The 24,593-nt window shown below is 34.0% G+C and overlaps 1 protein-coding gene and 1 long non-coding RNA gene across 2 annotated transcripts; both read right to left on the reverse strand.

Moving 5' to 3' along the window:
• Positions 1–13: 13 nt before the first annotated feature.
• On the reverse strand, positions 14–3,176 carry LOC123656665. The gene is made up of 2 exons (XR_006743573.1): positions 2,990–3,176; positions 14–90 (listed from the first exon to the last, which is right to left on the reverse strand). It is a non-coding gene; the product is annotated as an uncharacterized LOC123656665 (long non-coding RNA).
• Positions 3,177–8,957: 5,781 nt separating this feature from the next.
• On the reverse strand, positions 8,958–24,487 carry LOC123656653 (zinc finger protein 99-like). The gene is made up of 11 exons (XM_045592321.1): positions 24,289–24,487; positions 23,861–24,061; positions 20,369–20,402; positions 19,395–19,614; positions 18,795–19,049; positions 18,545–18,718; positions 18,215–18,418; positions 17,017–17,187; positions 15,710–15,899; positions 9,826–9,987; positions 8,958–9,204 (listed from the first exon to the last, which is right to left on the reverse strand). Exons 1-11 carry the CDS (start codon positions 24,409–24,411, stop codon positions 9,151–9,153), a joined length of 1,788 nt encoding a protein of 595 aa, XP_045448277.1. The 5' UTR covers positions 24,412–24,487; the 3' UTR covers positions 8,958–9,150.
• Positions 24,488–24,593: the final 106 nt, after the last annotated feature.

Consider the following 24,593-nt stretch of genomic DNA (forward strand, 5'->3'; position numbering starts at 1 on the left):
AAAACACAAAGTGGGCATTATAGTTTTATTTTTTTTTGTGTCGAAGGTTTATTTGGCACTGGTTCAATGATAAGCGGTGGACAGCATCTCCTGCCAAAACAATAATTGTGTATAGGTACGTTATGTTTTGAGCACCAGTACTTAAAAATCATGAAATATTTTACTCTAGATTTTCTTGCTTCTCTTCTAATGTATTATAGCCTATAAAAAGAACCAAGCATTTGACCTTACCTATAACAATAAACAGAAAAAAGCAAAAATAGTTTTTGAATTATAAAGGTTTTAGACATTAACTGACGTCCTAAATCACAATTTTTATGCTAGGTATACTCTTTGTCGATACGAATACGTATAAACCTAGCTACTCCAAAAATACAAAAGCAAAGTAACATAGAAAGTATAAACGTTTTTTTGCGTAAGGGTCCATACAATAAGCACTTAAAAGGTGTCCCAAAAGCTTTCGTCGTCTTTACCGCGAGAGTACGAAGTATAGAATTGAATAGCTAACATAAAATCATCTGAGTGGCGACTCTTTTCGATTCGATATAAAAGTAAGATAATGGATTTTTGTGATATATTTAGTCGTCATATATACAAATAAATAAAATTGGAGTATCTATTTATAATATTAAAATAATCGCTTATTACTAAATGCATATGGATGTATTTATATAATATATATAATATACATATTTATATATTATACACGGTACATATATATTAAAATAAAACTTTTTACAATTTTTGTTTGTCTGTCTGTCTATTTGTTCCGGCTAATCTTTGAAACGGCTAGACCGATTTCGACAGGATTTTCACTGGCAGATATCTGATGTACCTAATAAGGAGTAGCTTAGACTACTTTTATTTTAGAAATTTATTTATTTTTTAGCTCTGCAAGCTGAAGAAATAATTTTTTGTTAAATTCCACGCGGACGGAGTCACGAGCACAGCTAGTAATTACAAAATATTATTAGATAATATAATATTCAAAAATATTTGACCAGATTAAAAGACGACTAACATAAAATTTCAATTATATTTTAAAATATTTAATTTTTTGATTTATAGTTTTACTAGCTTTTATCGCGGCTTCGCCCGTGAATGTTTAGATTTAAGCGAAGAGAATGTAGATCTATCTAGAGAGAATAAACCATAAGATTTTAAGCGTTGCAGTTTCAAAATAATTGCTGAAATTTTGTTAAGTTGATGTGAAATATTATAAAATTAAAAATATGTATACTTATACATTTGCCAAATATTCTCATTAAGTTTGTATTGGTTTTTAACAATATTTTTAAAAATAGGTAATATCATATTCTTGGACTTTTGAAAATGATTGACCAAAAAGTCAATATTTGTATTTGCAACTAATACAATCTAGGTACACACAGTATAGAAGCTATCGCTGCTCCAATCTAGGTACTAATTGCCAATAATACATAGCAACTATATAACAAAAATACTTGTAGACATTTAGTATATAAACAATTTTTGCAAAGCTTTAAAATAAATATCTGTTATAGTCATGTTAGAAAAATTAATGCAATTTACTTGAGTAAATATATTCTATTTTTATGGGTAGTAGGTATTTACGTCTACTAATATTACATAATTTTTATTTATTTTTCTGAAGTAAAAAAAAATACAAAAATTACGGTATTATGACTATTATGATGTTAGAAGCAAGCTATTCAAATTGTTGTAAATTTAGACAAAAAAAAAAATATAAGTTTGTAAATAAGTAATCTGTTTATAAATTATCATATAATAATTATATTGTTTTTTTTTTTCAATAAATGAAATAGGTACTGAATTGATAATTGACAATGAAATCGTTCTATAATGTTCAACGTTTGTTAATGTTGATGTTGTCCTTGCTGTATATTTTTGGGCAAGACTAGATTTAGTTACCTGTAGTCTTAGTTTAACATTATGTCAAATGTTTGTGTTGTTTTAGTTTAAAGTGTAACAATGAAAGTCTTAAAAACTGTGGCTGTTATTGCAACCGCACCGATCAATCTCCTTCATATGTTTTGCACTCTACGTGATATTGGCGAAATCAAGCGTGTCCACTGGCACAACTGAAAGCCATTAAACCAATCAATCAATCAATCAACAATTTTATGTCATTTCAGAATATAATGGCGGTGTTACACGAACGTGAAAACTAAAATTACTACTATATGATAACAATTAAAAAAACATTTATAATCTTCGGTTTTCCATGCATAGAAATGTCACTTGAACTCTTTTTGGGCATTTGACAATTTTTTGCGATCCCACGGGAACTACGAATTTTTCCGGCATGAAATGTAGCCTGAGTCCATCTGGGCGAATCTCATGGTGATCGGTCAAGCCGTTAAGCCGTAGAACAAATAAACAAACACATTTTCACTTTTATAATATTAGTATGGATAGTATAGATAGTAAGAAGTAAAATTTCAAAAATCGGTAAATTTGTAAATTTTTGAGATATTTTCACGATTATTTCGCTAATTTTGATGAAAATCTTCGGCTTTCTGTTATTTTTATTTTTCTTCTATTCATAGACATGTCGCCTAAGTTACTGTTGGGCCTGTGACGATTTTTCGTAAATCAAGGGAACTACGTATTTTTCCGGGATGAAAGATAGCCTATGTCCGTTCGGCGCCCCTAAGCTATTCGCTTCAGCCTGTAATATCCCACTTCTGAGCATAGGCCTCTTTCTCCATGTAGGAAAAGGATCAGAGCTTAATCTACCACGCTATGTGCATGCTAAATTACATGACAATTGGTCAAGCCGTTAAGCCGTGACAGTGGGACAAACAAACAAACTTAATTTCACATTTATAATATTAGTATGGATAAAGGAAAACTTTGTGGAATATTTTTTATCCGTTTTAAATTAAATATCTTACTAAAAGGATCATTCATACAAATGGAACTTATATCGAGACAATATCTAAAAGGATTCTAAAGGATATCTAAAAGGATTCAACTTTGATCTTACAGAATAAATCATCACAGAGCGCGGTTCACCTCACTTATTTATATAATAAATTTATAATTTCAAACAGATTTTTTTACATGTGTAAGATTAAATGAAAACAATGGAATTGTGTAGAATTGTTATGACAGGTTGGAACGCGGCGCAGGGCGGGCGGCGTCGTTGCCTGCAGCCTCCGTGGCACTGAGGGCGGATTGCCCGCGCCTCGCCCCGCCGCGTCCTTGCGCCCCCGCTACGCCGCTATCTTTACTTACGATTAGTTTTACTCCATGCCCGTAATATCAACGATTTCTTTAACGTAACTAAACTCAAGGCCACTAGATGAGGTTATCCTAACCACTAAACGTTTGTTTATTTCCCTAATAGAAACTTATTAGAGTCAAGATTATTAAGTTAATACAACCCTATGATTACCACTCTTAATTTAATTTTTTACAAATAGTGAACAATAGCCAAAACAGGCGACATGTCAACAATGACCTTTAGAACAAAAACTTTAAAATGAAAAACGGTTAACACTAAAGTTAATACCGTCAGTATTAGTCAATTTCTTTTTCATATTTTCGTAGTCATGATTATGATAACAATATTAAGACACATAAGAATTTCTTCTTCTTTTCAAAGATTACAGAACAACCACTCTGGTGTAGTTAGTGGTGCGTGAAGTCGCCTAAAACACCGACGGTTCGCACGTACGATTCCCGCTCGGGATGGTTATTTGTATTTGTACAAATAATCCTTTCTGGTTTGGATGTCTGTCCTTGTGGGTCTCCCCAACGTGCCTCGGAGACTACGTTAAGCCGTCGGTCCCAGTTATCATAAATACCTTGTTACTCTTGGTAAGGAACGTATCCGCTAACCCGCATTGCTCTAATGCGGTTTGGTTAGTGTGGTGCCCAACAGTGAGATTTTACAGGCTGAATGCTTCGTAAGATAAAAAAATTAAAGATAGCAAAAAAAAAAATTGAAATACTTAAAATAATAAATTTTGTAAAATAAAAAAGAACATTTGTACTTATAGATATTACAACGCGTAACTTATTTCTTGTATAATAACTTGATGCCACTAAAAACAACAACAACAAAAACTATTGAAGTCACTCTGAAAGCCGGTCAATAAAAGGTACCTAGACTCCAGAAGGTTTGGTCAGCACGCGAACTGCGAAACAATATAGGACCGGATAAACGAGCGGCAGTCCCAAAAGAGAATCCGCCAATATAAATGAACTCGATTTTTACAAATTAACCTTTCAGTACCTATTACAAAATTATATTTTGAACAAACACTTTAGAGTAGGTACCTAATTGCTTATTGTTAGATCAAGAATTGTTATAGGAACAGTTGAACTTAATGATAACTAGCGATGATAGCGATAATGATTATTGATTGATTTTTACTTGTGTAGGTAAATGATTAATAGGCTTCAAATTTATTAAAAGAATACTTACTTAAATACTATTAAACCTTTTTCACAAATAAACTCATTACATATACTTATATGACAATGATTACTTACTCTGTTAAAAAGCCGGGAAGATGTAATAATTAGGTTTGGCTAAATTATTTGGTTAAATTAGCGAAAGCAAAGACAACACTTAGCGAATATAAAGCGCTGCGGTGATACTTGATACTACTGACCTTCTCTATCTATTTTCTATCAAGTGTCTTTTCTTAATTAATTATACAAACAAGACTTGGCTCGTGTTTTCACTGGCATTCAATTCCGATATAATTTAATTATCTTTCGATTTGATCGGATCTGATATAATTTTTTTCCGCCAACAAGAGTCATTGCCATGGCCCCAGAATTTTGTAAAAGTGGGGCAGAAAAAATGTGAAACTCGATTAGTAGAAAATTAAATATTTTTTTTATTTACTGCAACTTTTTATATTTACTTTCACTATCAACACAACTTCAAAAATCGCTTGCAGAGGTTTGAGTTAAATATATCTAAATTATCCTTATTTAAATCTAAAATATCAATTATTAGCTTCGACTTAGGGTGGGACAAATACTCCACCTTGCCCCACCGTGAGTACGTCCATGTCATTGCGTGACTTTTTATAGCCTTCATCAGTAAACAAGTTAGTTAATGAACGAATAAACAAAAACAAAAAAAAAAAAAAACAAACAAAATTCTTCACTATTCTAACATAATTCAAAGTAAATATCGGCAGTCATGTGAACACACCTAAGTAGGTATATCTACATTCAGATATACAAATGAACATACAGTGACAATATAAGTACCACGCCCCTACCTGTATTATAGAACTAAATGTGAATCTATTTGTCTATACATATATATATTTGTCCTTTAAATATATCACTTTAATATATATGACCCTGCAAACGTTGTTTGCCATATATCTTATTAAACCCCCCCCCCCCCCCCTTCACCTCTATAACTTAGGAGTATGAAAAATAGATGTTGGCCGATTCTCCGGCCTACCCAATATGCTCGCAAAATTTCATAAAAATCGGTCTACCTTTTTTTAGGATTATTTTAACTAACATTGTGACACGAGAATTTAATATATATAAGAAGATGACTATAAATAAACTAGGATAATACATCAATATAATCACAAAAACCAACAAACCATTTTTATGTGGGTTGATATGACGTAACAAATTAAGCACTAATTAAAATTAATAATAATAAATTAATAACCTAGAATTACGACACCTTAACGCGACCCGGAAGTTTTTACATGCGAATCAAATGTATTTTGAAACCAGCTTTAATAAAATTTTAGTAGGACGTAATGGACTTTAAACATAATATTTATACTTAATAAAGAAATAAATCTAGTGGTTAGGAAGTGTACAATTATTTGCACATTTCCTAATCGTATTTTCTATGTCGTGTGGTATATAAATATTATTGGTTGTCATATAAGACGTCGATTTTCTAGCGATAAGACCGGCTTTTCATTTTTGTTTCTTACAATGTAGAATGAAGATTATTTGTTACTAGCTGCCCGGACAGACTTCGTTCTGTCAAAAGTTAATATTATATCCTTAAGGAACATACAAAAAAAAATTTGCCGGATTGGTCGAGCCATTCTCGAGTCTATGCGCTTAGCAACATTCATTTTTATTTATATAAGATTATTATAATGAATATTCCCTAAAAATATATGAAAATAATAACTTGATTATTACTAATATAATCATTTTTTTATAATGATGCAGCAGACAAGTTTTTAAACACGTAAATCTGAAGGAAAAGATAGTTGGTTCAAATCCGGGCTATCACCGTTTGATTTAGGACAGCTAGTTTAATTTATATGTTCAATCCCTTTTTGGCTATGAAAGTAAACAGTAAGACCAGGACCCTCGCGAGAAAAAAAAAATACTGCCATATACTGATCTCGTAACAAAAAGTCGTATTTGTTTAAGTAGGTAGGTATACCTCTCAAAGTAACTTAGTTTGATAAAAACGAGAAACGGAATGATTTTCGAAGGCTGATAAATATTATAAAACAAATCTACATGACGTAATTGTATCGTTTTTACAGCGTTATATAATTTGTTAAATAGAGGGAGGTGCGGCACGGATGTAGGTTGGCGCAACGCCAGCTTGCCGACGACCGACCTCCCTTATCTCTACATGGATCCACCACCAATATTTTTGCTAAAAAATTAAGTTTTTCTATTCAGTTCACTCTCGCCACATGTTGCTGGCGTCTTTCCAGCATTATTAGGAATTAAATTTCATACCCTCAGACACGCGCTAGGAAGTAAAAGCTAATAATATAATTACGGTAATAATATAAGTAGGATAATAATATATGTTATTTATACCTATATTTATTATTTTAAATAATTATAAATATAAATAATAATGTAGTTATTAGCTTTAACAATCATTAGTGTAAATTAAAGCTAACTTATGCATGAACATAAGTATGAAATTGAAGGATAAGTCAAATCATTCTCTCATTGTGCATGTCTCCGACTGCATTTCCTTTTAATATTTATTCTACTCTATGGACTGCATGCACGATGTTGCATAAAATTTCGAAGGACTACCGTATTGATATTTGTATGTGTACAGTACATAATGTTTGATATTGTATCGATTTATTTCGCTAGCTTTGTGTAATTATTAAATTTTTATCTTGTTTAAATTTTTGCCTTTTCAGTTGATTTTCTATTAGCTGTTCTTCACGCAGGCGGGTCATTATTTTATTTATGTCTTTTTAGTTAGACAAATTACGTAATCGGTTCGATTCATTAAAAGAGTTTACATAATGTAGTTTATTAAGTAATTTTTAGGGTAAGGAGAACTGATAGTAAGCCCGGAGAGATCACACTCTGATCAAAGCGACGTAAGCCTGACTTTTAGTCAATAGGTGACTGCATATTGCCCGGTCTAACGTTGCCTTTACCACGTAAAGAACCAAATCCCGACGTACAAGGCTCGATCTGGACCCCAATTCCACGTGGGTTGCCTGTTATACTAGAGTCGTCGAACTCCTTGGAATGGCCATCATACCCCGAAGTTGATCGTCGGCTAGGAGGCGAGGAAGAAGCGCGGCTCGCAGCTTACTTGGCATAGGCATGGAAAAGAGCAAAGGCCACGTTTTATAAACGGTATTATTTTTTTATTAGTATTACAGTAAGAATAATCATGATATACCTTTTTGAAACCTACCTTGTATCTCAATGCCCTTTAATTTGATACCCATATAGTAGTATTCGAAAAAAAAAAAAAAATCACTATAATGACTTCGCACAGCCGCCATGTTTGATTTTTTTAACGTCACCTATCTAAGGACACTTGGGCTGCTAAGACAAATCTAACGATACCTCAATTATGTAAATCCGTTCAGTGGTTCTGGAGATATGAGGTAATACAGAATATTACCCACATACATACAAGATACGCGCGAAAAACATAACTCTTCTTTTGCAATCGGGTAAAATATAATCGAATTGAGAATCTCCTCCTTCTTGGAAGTCGGTTAAAAATTCCGCCTACCCAACGGTAGTAAGCTCCCTCCACCCGCGCGCTTTCTATCCCGCAAAAAAAAGATGACGCAATACGCACGTTCTACTGCGCCACTTGTATTTCCTCAATGTAGCCATGTACTCAAAGAACCACCAATATTTTTCCATGTAGAATAACTAAATATTTTGATTATATCTCCAAATATTTATTTCCAAAAATATTTTAATTATTTTGTATATCTCCAAAGTTTGAAATAATTTCACTTGTAATTTCTGTAAAGGTTTTCTGTTTTATTTTGAGGTATTAACGCATATTATCTTTCAAGTGTCTAAAGGGATAGAGTAAAACAAACATCACATCTCTGACTCTCGTCGACAGCTACGGATAGCCATTTTTATTTTCACGTATCTATCTGACTGATTGATTGATTAAGCCGCCGACAGGTGGACAGTGTTGTCTTCTTCCGTGTAGGAGAAGGGTCGGAGCTTTATCGACCACAGTGCTCCACTACGGGTTGTTGGATATATATCCATATTTCCTACTGTGTAAGTGATGATTGCTATCAGGTGTGTTGTGCACACAGCAGTTTACTCGGCGGGTTTAAAGTACGACGAAAGTACTAGCGAAAATTGTCGTCGAGCCACTAGTTCGCGAACTTACTTGCACGTCTATCACCCCCTTTAGGGAAAGCTAAAAAACTACTCGTCAGATCTCGATCAAATTTAAGTGCGACTTACATGATAAGAACCAGCTTTCATCAAACACATGAGTTCACGCCATTTTCGGGGCGAACTTGTGGCGGCCTGTGTTCAGCAGTGGACTGCGATACGCTGAAGTGACTGACTGAGATGATAAGTACCAGCTTTCGAATAAAATAAGTCATCAAATTCGGTACAAACAGTAAAAAGTTAGGAGGAAACGCACGTAAAAATACACTCGAATTGAGAACCCCCCCTTTTTTGAAATCTGTTAAAAAGACATGCTCCAATCAATTTGGTAAATAATGAAATTCACAAGAAACAAATGTTTATTTGTTTCTCTCGTAGATATTGGCTTTATATGGAGTGGATAATGAGAGACACAGGTTAGTAAACGAAATATTTTTATTTGGATTTTGATAATGGTATGTATATATAACAATTAAAAAATTAATGTAATATTATTCTAATAATTAAATATAATTCATGGTTTAAATACTTGTATTAAATAGCTTCCACGTCGGTTTTAGGCGGGACTGTGTCGTTTTTCAAGTATCCCTGTAAGAATTTTTTAAAATTTTAAAGTATATAGTAAAAAAAAATATTAAGTGCTTACTATAGTGTAAACGCGCTAAAAAAATAGTGACTCATCGTTGTCACTTAGCTTAGCCACGCCTATAAATATAAATTAGATCAATGGTGTGAAGGGACACGCAAAAGTTTCAAGTCATCTACTAACAGGCTGGTGGCGCTACACTTAAAATGTTTAATAATATCGTTGATAAATATATTAAAAAAGAGCGGACCGAAATTGGATCCCCGAGGAACACCAGAGCAATTACAAAAAATCATTGATGTCCATCAATTATCACAGTGGAGAACCTGTCGATGAGACACCATGCAAGAAGTAGGTTGGATATCCCATATAATTGAGTTTTTTTTGCCAGTATTTTGTAGATTGCCCATGGCGATGAGGTACGGTGAGCCACATGAGCGCAGTAGAGTAGATTTTAAACATTCTTTCAATACTTCGCACACACAATATTAAGAATTTAATGAAATTTAAACTTTCTCTCAGTCATTGCTTTTTATTTAATGTTAAGTGAGAATGCACGCACCACTTGCACGTCAGCGGCTCGTGGCCGTGTGTCTGCGTGTACAATGTTAGGTGTCGGGTACCTCCGGCACGGAGACGTGCGTGTTGTAGGCGCAGTACTGCGCCGCCATCTTGTCGGGGTGGCAGCGCAGGCGGTGCGAGCGCAGCGTGGACGCGTACGAGAAGCGCTCGTCGCACCACTTGCACGTCAGCGGCTTGTCACCCGTGTGCGTGTACATATGCACCTGGTGCAAAAGGTTATTTCACTTCATATAAAAATATTATAATTAACATAAAATTTTAAAAATTCCTTTATTGATATTGTTATTTGCTTTGAAATAAATTAGTGTGTAGCAAACATAACCAGCGACTATAAAGGGATGGTAATAATTGTGTTTGCTCGCAAACGAAAAAAAAACCGACTTCAATTACATCGAAGAGTAATACAACGTAGATCGATGAAAAAATAGTAATACTTTGTTCGTATTCCATATAACGCGACATTATAAAATTGTAGAATTATGTAATGTTCTACTGTTATTTCTAACATTTTGTTAACCCTCCGTTGGTTGCGTGGGGTCTTTGAAAGCCCAGGTGTTACAGAAATGTAAAATTTTAACATTTAAAACCATCTCAGCGATTCAATATTTTGGGTACCCTCCTAATTTGGATTATACTTGCTGCGTATACCCATTAACTTCAATTCGTGCATAAGTGCCGTGAGATACAAACGTGTTTTGTGCGTACGGGCTTTGAAAGACCCCACGCGACTAACCGCGTAAGTAAAATTTATTTGTTTTTTTTTAGATTACATTTTATTTGTAACATATTTTTATGTATTTTTTTTGTTATTTTAAAATTTTATTAACTGGTAAAATGGACGAAGAATAACAACGTCATATATCAAGCTGGTTAGATGATGAAAATAACGATGTTTACGATGGTAGTAATGATGAAGATGGTGAAGGCAGTATATATCCGGATAAAAGGAGTAAGCATAAAACTGATTCTGAGCAGAAATGTGAAGATGAATCTACAGAATAACATGAGGTATCTCCGGACAAACTGCTTGAGAATTGGGAATCTTTGCGTGAGCATCGTCAGGTTCTGGAATCGTTGGACGAACAGCATGTGTTTTTGGAATCGAATAAACAACACATAGATTTGAAAAGTTCGTATAGAGATGATAATGAAGAGCCATTGATAAATATATCGTCACAAAAGTTTTTCATCGTCAAAAAGAGGGAGAGAAATGGGACCTACGAAATAAGTTGCAAATTGATTGATAAATTGCAGTGACATAAAAAAAAATTGAGGAAGCCACCTTTGCATTCATCGTCCAAGATCAACAGATCGAAAATTCAAATTTGTTTGCCATTATTGTAAGGGTAGCATATGCCTAACACGTATTAAAACGGTATACACCGACTGTGTCCAAAAAGATAATCGGTAAAAAAATGACTGACTTCAATTGGTAAAAGTTTATGTTTTTTTTTATTGGTGTTTTCCAAATTTTACGTAACTGTCTTTGTTATTTTAGTGTTATTGTATATATATTTATCAAAAGGAGAAATTCCTGCATTTAGTTACATTAAAACATTTTTTTTGTGATTGTGATCTCAAGGAGAGAAATTTAGGTTCCTACTTTTAGATTGTAAGTTGAAGGCAGAAATAAAATAATATTTTACGTAACTCGTTGTAGTTATATTGTAATTAGGTTAATTACCAATAATTTGCTAAGATAGTTAAGAAAATTTAATTAGATAGTTGTTTTTTAGGCTGTTTATTTTTGGGGTCTTGAGAGACCCCACGCGACCAACCGCGTAAACAAAAAATGCGCGACCGACCGAGGGTTAACGATTGTAGGCAGAAATTTCATAAAAGGCCCGTCGTCGATTCGCGCGAAGCGCTGACATCGCTTATTACGGCGGGTTTTTTAGTTGAAGCGGATTTATATTGAATTACGGTTTATGTCTTTTTTATTAAAAATATGTACTGTTCATGTTTTCACACAGCTCCGATGCACGACTGGAGTTTACCCCTTCAGATCAACTGTCTAAATAGACACAAAAAGGCTTACTAGTCTGAGAAATATATTATTACTATATCAAATTGTAAATAAATTAATCTAATAACGCCATCTATCGGAACCTAATTGCGTTATTAGAAAACGTCTGAACGCCATCTCTAACAAGGTCATTCGTTCAGTAGATTTTACTGTTCAATTTTTTCATTCCGGGGCCGGCACGTAAAATAGCCAAGTAAATACCCAGTATTAGCGATAACTCAAAAATTAAAAGCACAAATATATTTATAACGAATAAACTGCTACTCTCTGCTCTAGTGGAATATTGTAATTTGATCGATAGTCAACGAAGTAATTTCATTAAATTTTGATAGATGGCGTTGTGGCAAAGTATTGAGCATGACCACAGTCGTCTTAACATCGTCATGTAAATACGTGTCATCAGAGATTACTCAAAAATTGCTCATTATATCTCAATCATATTTAAAACGGACGACATGACAAGTATTAGCTTTTGATTTATACAAAAAAGATCAAAATCAGTGCACCCAGTAAAAAGATATAACGTATAATACAATGTAGGGTGACGAAAAAACCGTCAAGTAAATACGCAATATTAGATATAACTCACAAATTACTAATCAAATCTCAATTAAATTTGAATGGGACCACGTGACGAATAGTAGCTTTTAATTTATATAAGAAACGTCAAAATCGGTGCACCCAGTAAAAAGTTATGAGGTATATATAATACAACGTAAGGTGACGAAAATAATGTCAAGTAAATACGCGTTATCAAAGATTAATCAAAAAGTAGTTATCAGATCTCGATACAATTTATATGTGACCACATGATAAACATCAGCTTTCGATTAAAGTAAAAATTATCAAAATCGATACACCCAGTAAAAAGTTATTGCGGATTTTCAAGAGTTTCCCTCGATTTCTCTGGGATCCCATCATCAGATCCTGGTTTCCTTATCATGGTACCAAACTAGGGATATCCCCTTTCCAACAAAAAAAGAATTATCAAAATCGGTACACCCAGTAGAAAGTTATGTGGTATAATACAAAGTAGGTCGACGAAAAAAGCGTCAAGTAAAAACGCATTATTAGATATAATTCGAAAAGTAGTTGTTAGATCTCAAATAAATTTAAATGGGACCAATCGGCACACACCGCCTTTCGATTAAAACAAAATTTGTCGAAATCGGTCTACCTGGTCAAAAGTTCTGATGTAACATACATAAAAAAAAAAAAAAAATACAGTCGAATTGAGAACCTCCTCCTTTTTTGGAAGTCGGTTAAAAAGATGATCCAATTGCAGTTTTTTTTCTTAAGGTACCATGAATTTAGCAACTCAGTTATATCTTTATTTAAATCCCTCAACTCCTTAAAAATTGTCTAGATTTCTCATAAATATATTGGTTCTACCTGCCTGCTAATAAAAATTAGTAGACTTGCGCAAAACAGTGCTTCAAAATGTAATGTAATATTACATTACATTTCGTACTGAGTAATATGGCATCACACCATCACACCGAATATTACCCGAAATGTGTACTGTTCGGCGTGAGATATTTCTTATGAAATGCTATATATCACGTAATTGTCATTACACCAAACATTCCATGAGATTTTGTACTTATAGTATGTTTAAGTGTAAGGTGTTCGGTGTACTACGTAGCAGACCAAACATCACTTTAGCATAAAAATGGTGATTGAGAGGTGGAAATTGGCTAAAAATTCATAATATTTGTTTTTTTTTTTTTTTTTTTTTGGTTTTCTAAAAGTTTGTTGTAGCGGTGGGCGTTATTTAACGTAATCGGTTTCAGTAACTAGTTACGAAGAGAATAACCATATACGTAGTTTCGCCGATACGAATGTAACGATTATTTTACGTACGCAGTTTTTTTGCGTACGCAGTTTTATCAAAAACTTGACACAACGACCGGCGCATAAGCGTTTTGCCTAATAACGTAAAACAATACGCAGATACGCTTACGCGTAGGATAAAAAGAGATGGCTATAAGTTCTATAGGTGTATCTTTGTTGTCGAATATGCTCATGCGATTTTGAACTTAACGACTATGAACTTAAGTTTATTTTTATATGTACAGTTTTTAAAGAAATTTTAATTTCGGTCGTGTTTCTTTTTAAATATTTTCGAATTTACTATTTAGTATTAAAATTAATGTTATTGTCTCGCGTTGAAGTTTATATTAAAAAGTGTGGGTTTTTGTTGTATTTTTAATTATAATGTATGTAGATATCTCGAAAAATAATTAAAAGCTGTACATAAAATCAAATGAACTTCTAAATACGCCTGCATCGATTATTATGTCTATACAAAAATCAAAAAATTAATTTAAATAACATGTTATGCAGCCAGTCGTGAGCCTGGATAAAGTATGAAGGGAAGTTAATTTGATTATACTATCCATCAATATTAACGTACGTAACGGCATTCGTATGTGTTACAATTTATAACATATAACTACTTCATAACCATAACTGATGCTGTATACAGAAATAACTAGTTACGAAAAATAAGCAGTTTCGAAACTAGTTACGCGTATCCACGAAACTACGTATAACCGATTACACATAAAAGACGTTACGACCCACGACTAGTTTGTTGTAAAATTAGCTTTGATTTGTAAAAAAAGTTGGTTTCCCTTCATACATAAGTAAACCCCAAGGAAAATTGGGATATTTATTCCAGGCTTAGGACTGGCAATACACATGGACAACTAAATTAATACTAGCCGTGAACCGCGATTTTACCCGTTTAGTTTCGGTCCCCATGTGATTATTGATCCTCTTCGGATGTCCCATCGATCACTATACCAAATTTCATCAAAATCAGAAAACGTAAAAGGTAGATAGAGTTACTTTCGCATCCCTACTAATATTTTATATGTGTGTTTGTTTGTTCGTCCTTCTTTCACGTCAAAACGGCTGAACCGAATTTGTCAAATTTTGGTATACAGATAAAACAGACCTTGGAGAGCCTTAGGCTACTTTTTATCCCGGAATCATCACAGGAACGGGAACTACGCGAGTGAAACCGCAGGACGCAGCTAGTTTATAATATAAGTTAGGAATAAACTAATGACCATGAATACTGGCGTATTTAAAAATCAACTTTATATACATACAATGATTACTTTTTTTATGTCAATACTTCATTTATAATTTTATTTTCACAAGCAACATAAACAAACAAAACATTTTAATAAATGCAAAAGCAGAAATTTGAACTCGAATTTTAGCGGCAGTCAAGTGCGTAACGCATTATTAAAAAGTATTACGTACAGCGTTGTGCTATAATATGCCTTAGCATTCTTAAATACGATTCATATTTCACTTAAAAAAATGACGGAAACTCGCCACGGCTCAGTAGCTCGCTCTCCCTCATACTAACGAAAATAATGTAGAGCTAGAGAGTGAGGTTATGACTGGTTGCAAAAGTGCGCCGCGCATCACCGTGTCTCACTCAGTAAGTGAAGTTAGACAGAGCAAATAAATAAGAAATCCAACATTCCGACCGAACAGAGCGCGTAATGTCAAGTGTGATGTGTAATACTTCATTTCGTCGCGTAATGTGTGATGCCATATTTCATGTTCGAGTAATATCACGCGTAATGTATCAATTGCATTACTTACACATGTCTAAAAATTAGTAATTTCAGGGCAATAATGTATAATTACATCGTTATATGACTATATTAATAATAATAAAAATAAAAAAAAACAAAAGTTTCACGCTTTAAATTTAAAAAATAACTTTAACTCTCAAGTGCAATTTTACCCCTTTTTCACCCTCTTAGAAGTAGAATTTCCAAACCTACCTTATGAGAATGTCAAATTGTGAATAAAAAAGCCGTCAGAAGCCACGTTTCATGAGATGTAAGGCAGGTGTCGAAGCGCAAACGAACCTTGAGCGTCTGTCGTCGCTTGAAGGCCTTGTTGCAGTAGGAGCAGACGTGGCGGCACTTGTCGTCGTGCACGAGCAGGTGCTTGCGCAGCGTGCGCCGGCTGTTGAGCACGCGGCTGCACACGTAGCACACGTACGACGTGTCCTCGTGCGTGTCCATGTGCGTCTTCAGGTTCGAGTATGTTTTGAACCTGTGCCCGACCACGTTATACACACGTTACACACCTTATACGCACACTAGCTAAACCTCGCACTTCCACCAGCACAATTTCATAAATCTTAACTTAATCATTTCGACAAAGAATCGTTTGTAAATATAAAAATAGATAGAGCCACGGAGGAGAAAAAGTAAAATAAACGTGTGCAAAGGAAAATAAAAAACCGAATCAACTATATCGATAATAAATAGTTAAGTAAATACGAATTATCAGAGAGATAACTCTTATAAGTTCACGTCAGATCATCAAAATCGACACATCCAGTAAAAACGAAAAAAAAAACAGTTAAATTGAGAACCTGCTCCTTTCGAAGTCAGTTAAAACTAGTAATAGACTAGTATTTCGAAGTCGGTTAAAAATAGTTATTTTAATACAGTTGCTCAAAAAGTGGCGTATTGCAGGGACGTATAGCGTTCGGGATGTGGGCTATTACATACTCGTACTTTTTTTTTACTTTTCCCGAACTCATGCGTTCTCTTTCCCAACTGTCAAAATAATGTCTATTAAAAAGAAAAACCAACCATTAAGTTTTTACTAAAAAAATTCATAGAAGTTTTTATGATTCATGCAAATACGTATATTTCTAAAAAGAAGCTACTAATTTGTTTCAATATCAGATTTAATGATTTGATTGAATGAGTTTGGTTAGTTTTCATTTCATTTCATCTCATTAAATTTCATTTCCATTTCATCTCATTAAATTTCATTTTCATTTCATATCAATAAAAAACTTCTACTGAACACTTGGCTGTATGGGCATAGTTCCCTTTGCCTACCAGAATGGGTGAAGAAAAAACAAACTGCTTATATTCTACGGTTGGCGCCATTTTTCAGAAATGTATGTTAAGTTAGTTGAGTTTATTGTGTTTTTATAATTTTATTAAATTGCTTCATTTTTTTCGCAACTGTATTAAAAATAGTCGTTCAGTACACGTGCGGAACCGTCATTGCAACTTGTTCCGACTATTAACTGACTGTCAGCTGGGACTCTTTGCAATGACAGCCTTTCCACACTTGTAATGTATTATAGTATATTTATACTATATAGTACTAAATAGTAAAAAAATAGTTGAGCGTAATATGAACGGACCGCTTGTCGCACTTGCGGCACGCGAAGGGCTTGTCGTCGCTGTGGATGGCGCGGTGCTGGCGCAGCTCGCCGCACGTGCCGCACGCGTACCCGCACAGGTCGCACATGTAGCTCTTGATCTTGTCGTGCACCACGCGCTTGTGCGACGCGGCCGCCGACGGCGTCGTGAACCTGCAGCGGAACCTTACCGTCTATAACGCTCACACGAGCATCGCGACCGCGCTGCCGTGGCCACCTCACTTGCCACGGGAACAGAACACCGCTTGGACGCAGTGTTATTTAGCTGTGATCTTCTGTAAGATCGTGGTACTACCCCAGTATTTTTAGCAGATTTTGAGCAGGATATTTACTGCTGTGCCTTACTTCAGTCTGAATTTTTCAAGAAAGAACTTAAAGAGACTTTTGAAACAGATAATCATAAAAATTTATCTCATAACTCATCGCAATTTATTCCACTAACAAAGTCAAAAAAGTAATAATATCATATTAAATATAGAACAAAATTTTAACACGTAATTTTATTTTAATTATCATTTATTTCGTTTTTTAACTTATTTGGTATAAAGTGATAATAAGGAATGTCTATTATATTTGTACAGAGTATATACATACATGCTCTGTACATTTGTTTCAATATATATTTTTATGTTATTTTGTCTACTAAGCGTTTCACATACATAGTGTATTTAACATGAATAAATCAGTTAAAAACAGCACTCGTGGAGTAAAGTCATTTTGCACCGTAACTTCTCCTGTAATACCATACGTGTACAAACAGTTCCGTACAATATTCAATGATGACATTTCAACTTTTACAATTAAAATATTACTAATAAGATTTATGCTGTGTGGTTACGGCATTAAAGAATATAGCCACCCCCTCTCTTCCTGTGGGTGTCGTAAGAGGCGACTAAGAGATAATACAGTTCTACTACCACCTTGGAACTTAAGAAGCCGACCGATGGCGGGATAACCATCCAACTGCTGGTTTTTAAATACACAGGTCGAGGACGGGCAGCAGCGTCTTCGGTGCGACAAAGCCAGCCCTGCGGTCATCAACCCGCCTGCGCAGCGTGGTGACTATGAGCAAAACACATGAATTCACGCCATTTTTGGCTCGAACTTGTGGAGGCCTATGGAGACTACGATAGGCTGCTGTGATGATGATGAAGATTTATTTGAGTATTCCATTACTTACTTTAGTTCACATAAATCACAACTATATATTTTCCTCTCTTCTATTGGTATATGAGTTCGCACATGATATCTTAACGTTTCCTTAGAATTAAATATTTTATCACATGAGGAACAGCAAAACTTCCTTTCCGACTTAGGTATATGCCTCATTTTATGTTTACTCATTGCAGACAGTGTCTTTGTTACTCGTGGACATTTATCACAACTGAAAAAAGTAATTTAATATTTTTAGTGATATTAAATTTGGTAAATAAAATATATTATGGAAACATACATATATATATATATATTATGGAAACATACATATATATGGAATAGTACATTTACTCACCAGATAACATTAGGATTTTTGTGATCTGATACATGCTTGTATAATACTGATTTAGACTTTAGAGTGATCCCACAAATACAATTAACTACAGGTTTTATCTTGTGTAACCTTTCCGAGTGTGATTTTAATTGATACCAGCTTGTACATTGCTTTTGACAAATAGAACATGTGAAACTGTAATTCATTGAATAAACTTATTAGTTTTCATAAAATGGAAATTATTTACTTTTAAAGAAAACTTAGTTCATACTTTACAAAGTCCGAAACATTTAAATTTGAATATTTATTTTCATCCTGTTTATCTGAGTCTGTTTTTTCATCGTTTTTCTTAAGTTTACTACTTTCACTCCTGTGGTCCGAAACATGTCTGTACAAACTGCTCCTTGAAGTTATGATAAAGCCGCAAACACAAAACAACTCTGGTTTACTCTTGTGAATTTTTGTATAATGTGCTCTTAATTCACTCCATGCTTTCACAGGTTTATTACAAATTTTACATTCAAACCTAAAATTTTAATATATATTATATTTCATCTATATAAATAAAAATGAATGTTGCTGAGCGCATAACTCAAGAATGGCTCAACCAATTCAGCTAATTTATTTTTTTGTATGTTCCTTAAGGCCCACGGAAGGTTTTAATACTAAAAAAAATATATAAAAAATCTATATAAATAAAAATCTATTAACTTTTGACAGAATGAAGTCTGTCTGGGTAGCTAGTTAATAATAACGAAAGATTACTTAAGTTAAAAAAAATACTGCAATGTTAATTAATGCTAGGTGTTTAATCTGAATTTAAACATTATAATAATAGAAAAAATATTAAAACTTACAACAGTACACTTACTTAACAAAATCACCAGTATTAAGATCAGATTTCTTTAATATCTCTTTTAAGTGTTTCTTTCCTGTCTCAGTCAATGTCATTCTCTTTCTCACGCTTGTTTTCTTTTGTTTCAAATCCTTCAAAGTAGCCAAGGTTACATCGCTCATATCGTCGTCATCATTATCATTTTTGTAATCATCAGCATCAAATCCAGTCATACATTCGTCACTATTAATAGCATCTATCAAATGTAAATGTTTGGGAGTAAGGGACCATTTAGATACTGTACTAGTTGTTTACTTCATTTTTAATATAAAATAATTAATTTATGGTAAACCAATACAAGTACAAATACATAGGGGTTGTCCAACAAATATGTTTGCAAATAAGGAGAAGTGGATCTTTAGTTAGCATAATGAGATGTGGACCTAACAGAATGAAAGTTCTAAGGAAGTTTGATATATTATGCAGTTTGTTAATTAATTATTTTTCATCACTTGAGACTTCTAAAAATTTTTTCATGCCGATGCAAAGACATTCACACATACTTAGAAACCTATATAATTATTATCATTATACATTTATATCTATTCATAAAAATACATATCTTTGAAACAAAGTTAAATCTAATTATACATTTGTTGGATATTTTTAATTATAAAATTACTTATGGGATGGAGTCTAGCTTTTGTGATGTAATATTTGTTGGGGGTTGCTGAAAGTACTACTTTAGCCTGAGAGAGGAGAGGGGGGTCCAAAATGTTAATTTCAACAAGGCATTTTATGGACATATCATTTTAAGATGTAAAGGAAGGCTCTCTTTTTTAGTTGAGTGACTATAAGAGGGTATAATGTTAATGTAGTAAAATGCAAGAAAAAATAAAATGAAAATTGAAATTAAGAAAATTTCTTATTAAAATTAATAAAATAAATATAAGTAGTATATAGATTTTATATTTTAAATATGTACAAACTTTGTAAAAAATAGTACTTACTCACTAAGTCTTCAGCAGACAATTCATGTTTGACCTTAAAAAAATATATAAATTTAATATAAACATGTTCAAGGTAATAAAAAAAGGAATAGAGGGTATAATATTACAAAAGACATTATTTTGCTACATAATGTGTGATGATAATTTCAAAATTAAAATTATACTAGTACTTTACAATCTCACACACTAATTTGCACGTTAGATAGCCAACTTAATGCTTGTGGATAGGCAATTGCCAAATTAAATAAGTACTATAATACTTTTATAACTATATTTATATAAATATACACACATAATATAAATATGGGACAGGCTTACTTAAAAAATGCTACATATACCCAATGACAACCCTTGTGACGTGGTGAGTAAGTGCAGCCACTAAATAAGCACACCCCCCCCCTGGATCTGGGCAGCAGCGGAAACAGTACTGGCAGAAGGCTGAGGTGAAAGTCATCAGAAGGGTTTCTGACTAGATATGCAAAGGCGCAAATGCGGCCTGGTCACTGTGATACGGAAGCCAAGGGGAAACTACTGTATTATTTGTCCCAAGATTTTGCCGTCATGGAAAGTACAGAAATGGAAACAGCCCTGAGTCCCCGGCAGGCCTTAAATGGCCACAGGGTGCTAAGAATTCCCGGGTGTGCTTTTAAAATGGGAACATGGAACATTAGAAGTATTGTTAAGGACACACAAAGAAACTAGCGCCATCTAGCGGCAACCATTGAAACCACGCAAAGACAGAGACCGCATGAAACTCTCTACTCAATACTAGATGGCGTTAGAGGAGCAACTGTGGAACTATATAGAAGTATAGTCTCGAAAACCGGGTACATGCGCGAACTTTCCAGAATGGTCTGGGCCTCGTCTCGGCCGATATAAATAGCCGTAGCGAGGCGAACGAGTACAGTTCAGTTTGAGCGATCTTCGAGGCGACTTCAAGAGTGAAAACTAGTGATCAAGAGTGGTACCAGTGAAACCTACGACATTGACTACGACTGAGGACATTGTGAGTGCTTAGTGTTTGAACTTAGTGCTTAGTGTTTGAACCTAGTGCTTTGTGTTGGACCTAGTGCTAGTGAATAAAGTCTTGAAAAGAGTCAGCAGGTCTTTCTCTCCAAATCCTTCGAACCCTAGCACGTAACAGTATATACGAGGATGGAAAGACGTACAACACAATACAAGAAATGGAAAGAATGTCACTGGATATATTAGGCGTTAGCGAGATGAGATGGAAGGGAAAAGGAAAAAAGGGTTGGGGAAAACATAGGATTTATTTTTCGGGAAATTACGATACGCACCACTGGAATAGAGTTGGTTTCATTGTAACGAAGGAGATGGCAAAACAAGATATTAATTTTACCCCTTTGACTGATAGGGTGGAAGATAAGGGAGTGGAGTGGGGTGTGGAAGTTGAGGGGGGAAGATATAAATCAAAATTGGGAAGAGATAAAGGGAAAGATAGTAAGTTTGGAAGAGAAATATTTAAAAAACCCCCGGATGGATATTAAAAAGAACTGGATGACAGCCGAAATACTAGACTTATATGAGGAACGACGGGTGATGAAACAGTTGGACGAAAAAAGATATATAGAGTTAAATAAGGAAATAAATGCAAAGATACAAAAGGCAAAAGAAAGTTGGTTACATGTGAAATGCGAAAAAATTGAATCTTTGGCAGAAAAGCACGACAGCTTTAATGTGTTTAAGAAAATAAACGAAATTATACAACCTTTAACAAAACGGACCGCTGTAGCACTGATTAATGATAATGGGGACCTAATCCACACAATTCAAGACAAAATAATCAATGGGAATTATATATAGAGAGACTTTTTGCGGATAACAGAAGTGACATTATTGATATAGAGGCGCTGGTGGTGTCTAATATTTAGAGATATTAGTCAGAAGTAAGAAATGCGATAAAAACTTCAAAGATAAACAAAGCTGCAGGTCCTGATGGTCTACACAGAAGTTATAAAGATTATGTCCAACAAATCGTCCCTAGTCATCAAAATCTATTCAACATGGTCTACAAAACTGGTGTTTTCCCCAATGATTGGTTGAGATCTACTTTTATCACTATACCCAAAAAACTAAACGCAAAACGATGTGAAGACCACAGAACAATTAGTTTAATGAGCCACGTTCTAAAGATCTTTTTAAAGGTTATACACGCCCGTATTTACCGGAAATGCGAAGAACATATATCAGAAACTCAATTTGGTTTTAGAAATGGCTTAGGTACCAGCAATGCACAGTACTGTCTAAACGTTCTAGTTCAGAGATGTCTTGACATGAATAAAAAAGTGTACTTATGCTTTGCTGATTACGAAAAGGCGTTAGATAGCGTACGACATGAACCGCTAATTGAGATTCTCGAAAATACTGGTATCGACAAGCATGACCTTAGAGTGATTGCTTATCTGTACTGGGCTCAAAAAGCTATGGTTAAGGTGGAAGACCAACTATCCACTGAAACTAAAATCAAGCGTGGCGTTAGCAAACCGATGAAGGTATAGTGATAAACGGAGAAGTCGTGAACAATATTCGATATGCTGATGACACGATTCTTATTGCGGAGGATATTGTAGGACTACAAAAGTTGCTGGATCTTGTAAATGTGGCGAACAACAAATACGGACTAAAAATAAACACGAAAAAGGCCAATTTTATGATAGTATCCAAGACCCCAGTGATTAATGAACATCTACTCTTGGAAGATAACCTAATTGAACGTGTAGAAAAATTTAAATACCTAGGTAGCTACATAAATGAATAATGGAGTAGCGAACAGGAAATTTGAGTCCGTATAGAAAAAGCCTGTGGTGCCTTTATGAAGCTGAAAAAGATTTTGTACTATAAACGCTTTAGCCTAAAACTCCGCATGAGACTCGTGCGCTGTTATGTATTCAGTGTTCTACTTTATGCGGTCAAAAGTTGGACCTTAACCTCTACATTATGTTCAAAACTGGAAGCTTTTGAAATGTGGATATACAGACGTATGCTCCGAATATCCTGGACCATGAAAATAACAAATGTAGAGGTTCTGCGTCGAATAAATAAAAGGTTGGAAATAATGAGGATTGTGAAGGAGAGGAAGCTGCAGTATTTTGGTCACGTAATGAGAGGACACAGATATCAGATTTTTCAGCTTGTGATTCAAGGAAAAATTGAGGGAAAAGGCCGACCTGGCAGAAGGAAAATATCCTGGCTGAAGAACCTCCATGAATAGTTTAATCTAAGAACTCGTTTTCTTCCGTGCTACAGCTTAGAAGATTAAGATAGCCACAATGGTCGCCCACCTTCGTAGAGAAGAGGCACCGTGAGAAGAAGAAGAATATAAATATATACATATGCTACAGACTTGGGGCGGGAATCGATCCCAAGATATCAAAGCACAAAGTACTCACTCAGTTGGTCACTGCAAATTATACCAACAAGGTAGCCAATTATGAATAATGAAATCTTTATCTTTATAAGTTAAATAATTACCTCAGACTTAATTGCAGCAATATTAAAATCAATTTCAATATCATCCTCAAGTTTAATTGGGTATTTTTCACACGTTTCTAAACACATTAGCCTCAAAGTTTCCTGCACCTTAAAACATTCTAGTACAAACAGCTGAAATGACACAACTTTTTCCTCGCAATTGATACACACTTTTGTTGGTAATTCATCATTTTCTGCAAACTGGAAAGATGAAAAATTTAGTTTTATTTTTCTTTTAATTGCATTAAATATAAAATGTTTAGTAAACAAACTATCTTTATATACTACTTATTATTATATGTGTTATATTATCTAAATCGAAACGTATTTGTGTTTATTGTTTGTATTTTTTTAATCTTCACCTTTATGCCTTTTTTAGCTACACAATTTATCTCTTACAGAGCACTTATAATATAAATTATATTTACCGGTATTTGTATAAATTCTTGTATCATTTTGAGAATATTTTTACTATCTTCATCTTTTAAATCTTTAGACAATTCATCCTTTTTACCACATAATCGACACAATTCTTTCACATCCAGAGCCATTTTCCTTATTTCAAAAATACAACCTTGGTCATAGAGCCATATTAAAATTATTAAATACAAAATAATATTGCTCAAAAAACACAAATTGAAAATAAAAATGCTTTGACGCTTACACACAAAATATACATTATACCTACAAAGATAGCAACAAACATAAAATGTAAAAATGCCCAGATGGTTAT

The sequence above is a fragment of the Melitaea cinxia genome, chromosome 1 (assembly GCF_905220565.1).
Source record: "Melitaea cinxia chromosome 1, ilMelCinx1.1, whole genome shotgun sequence".
In the NCBI taxonomy this organism is placed as follows: Eukaryota; Metazoa; Arthropoda; class Insecta; order Lepidoptera; family Nymphalidae; genus Melitaea; species Melitaea cinxia.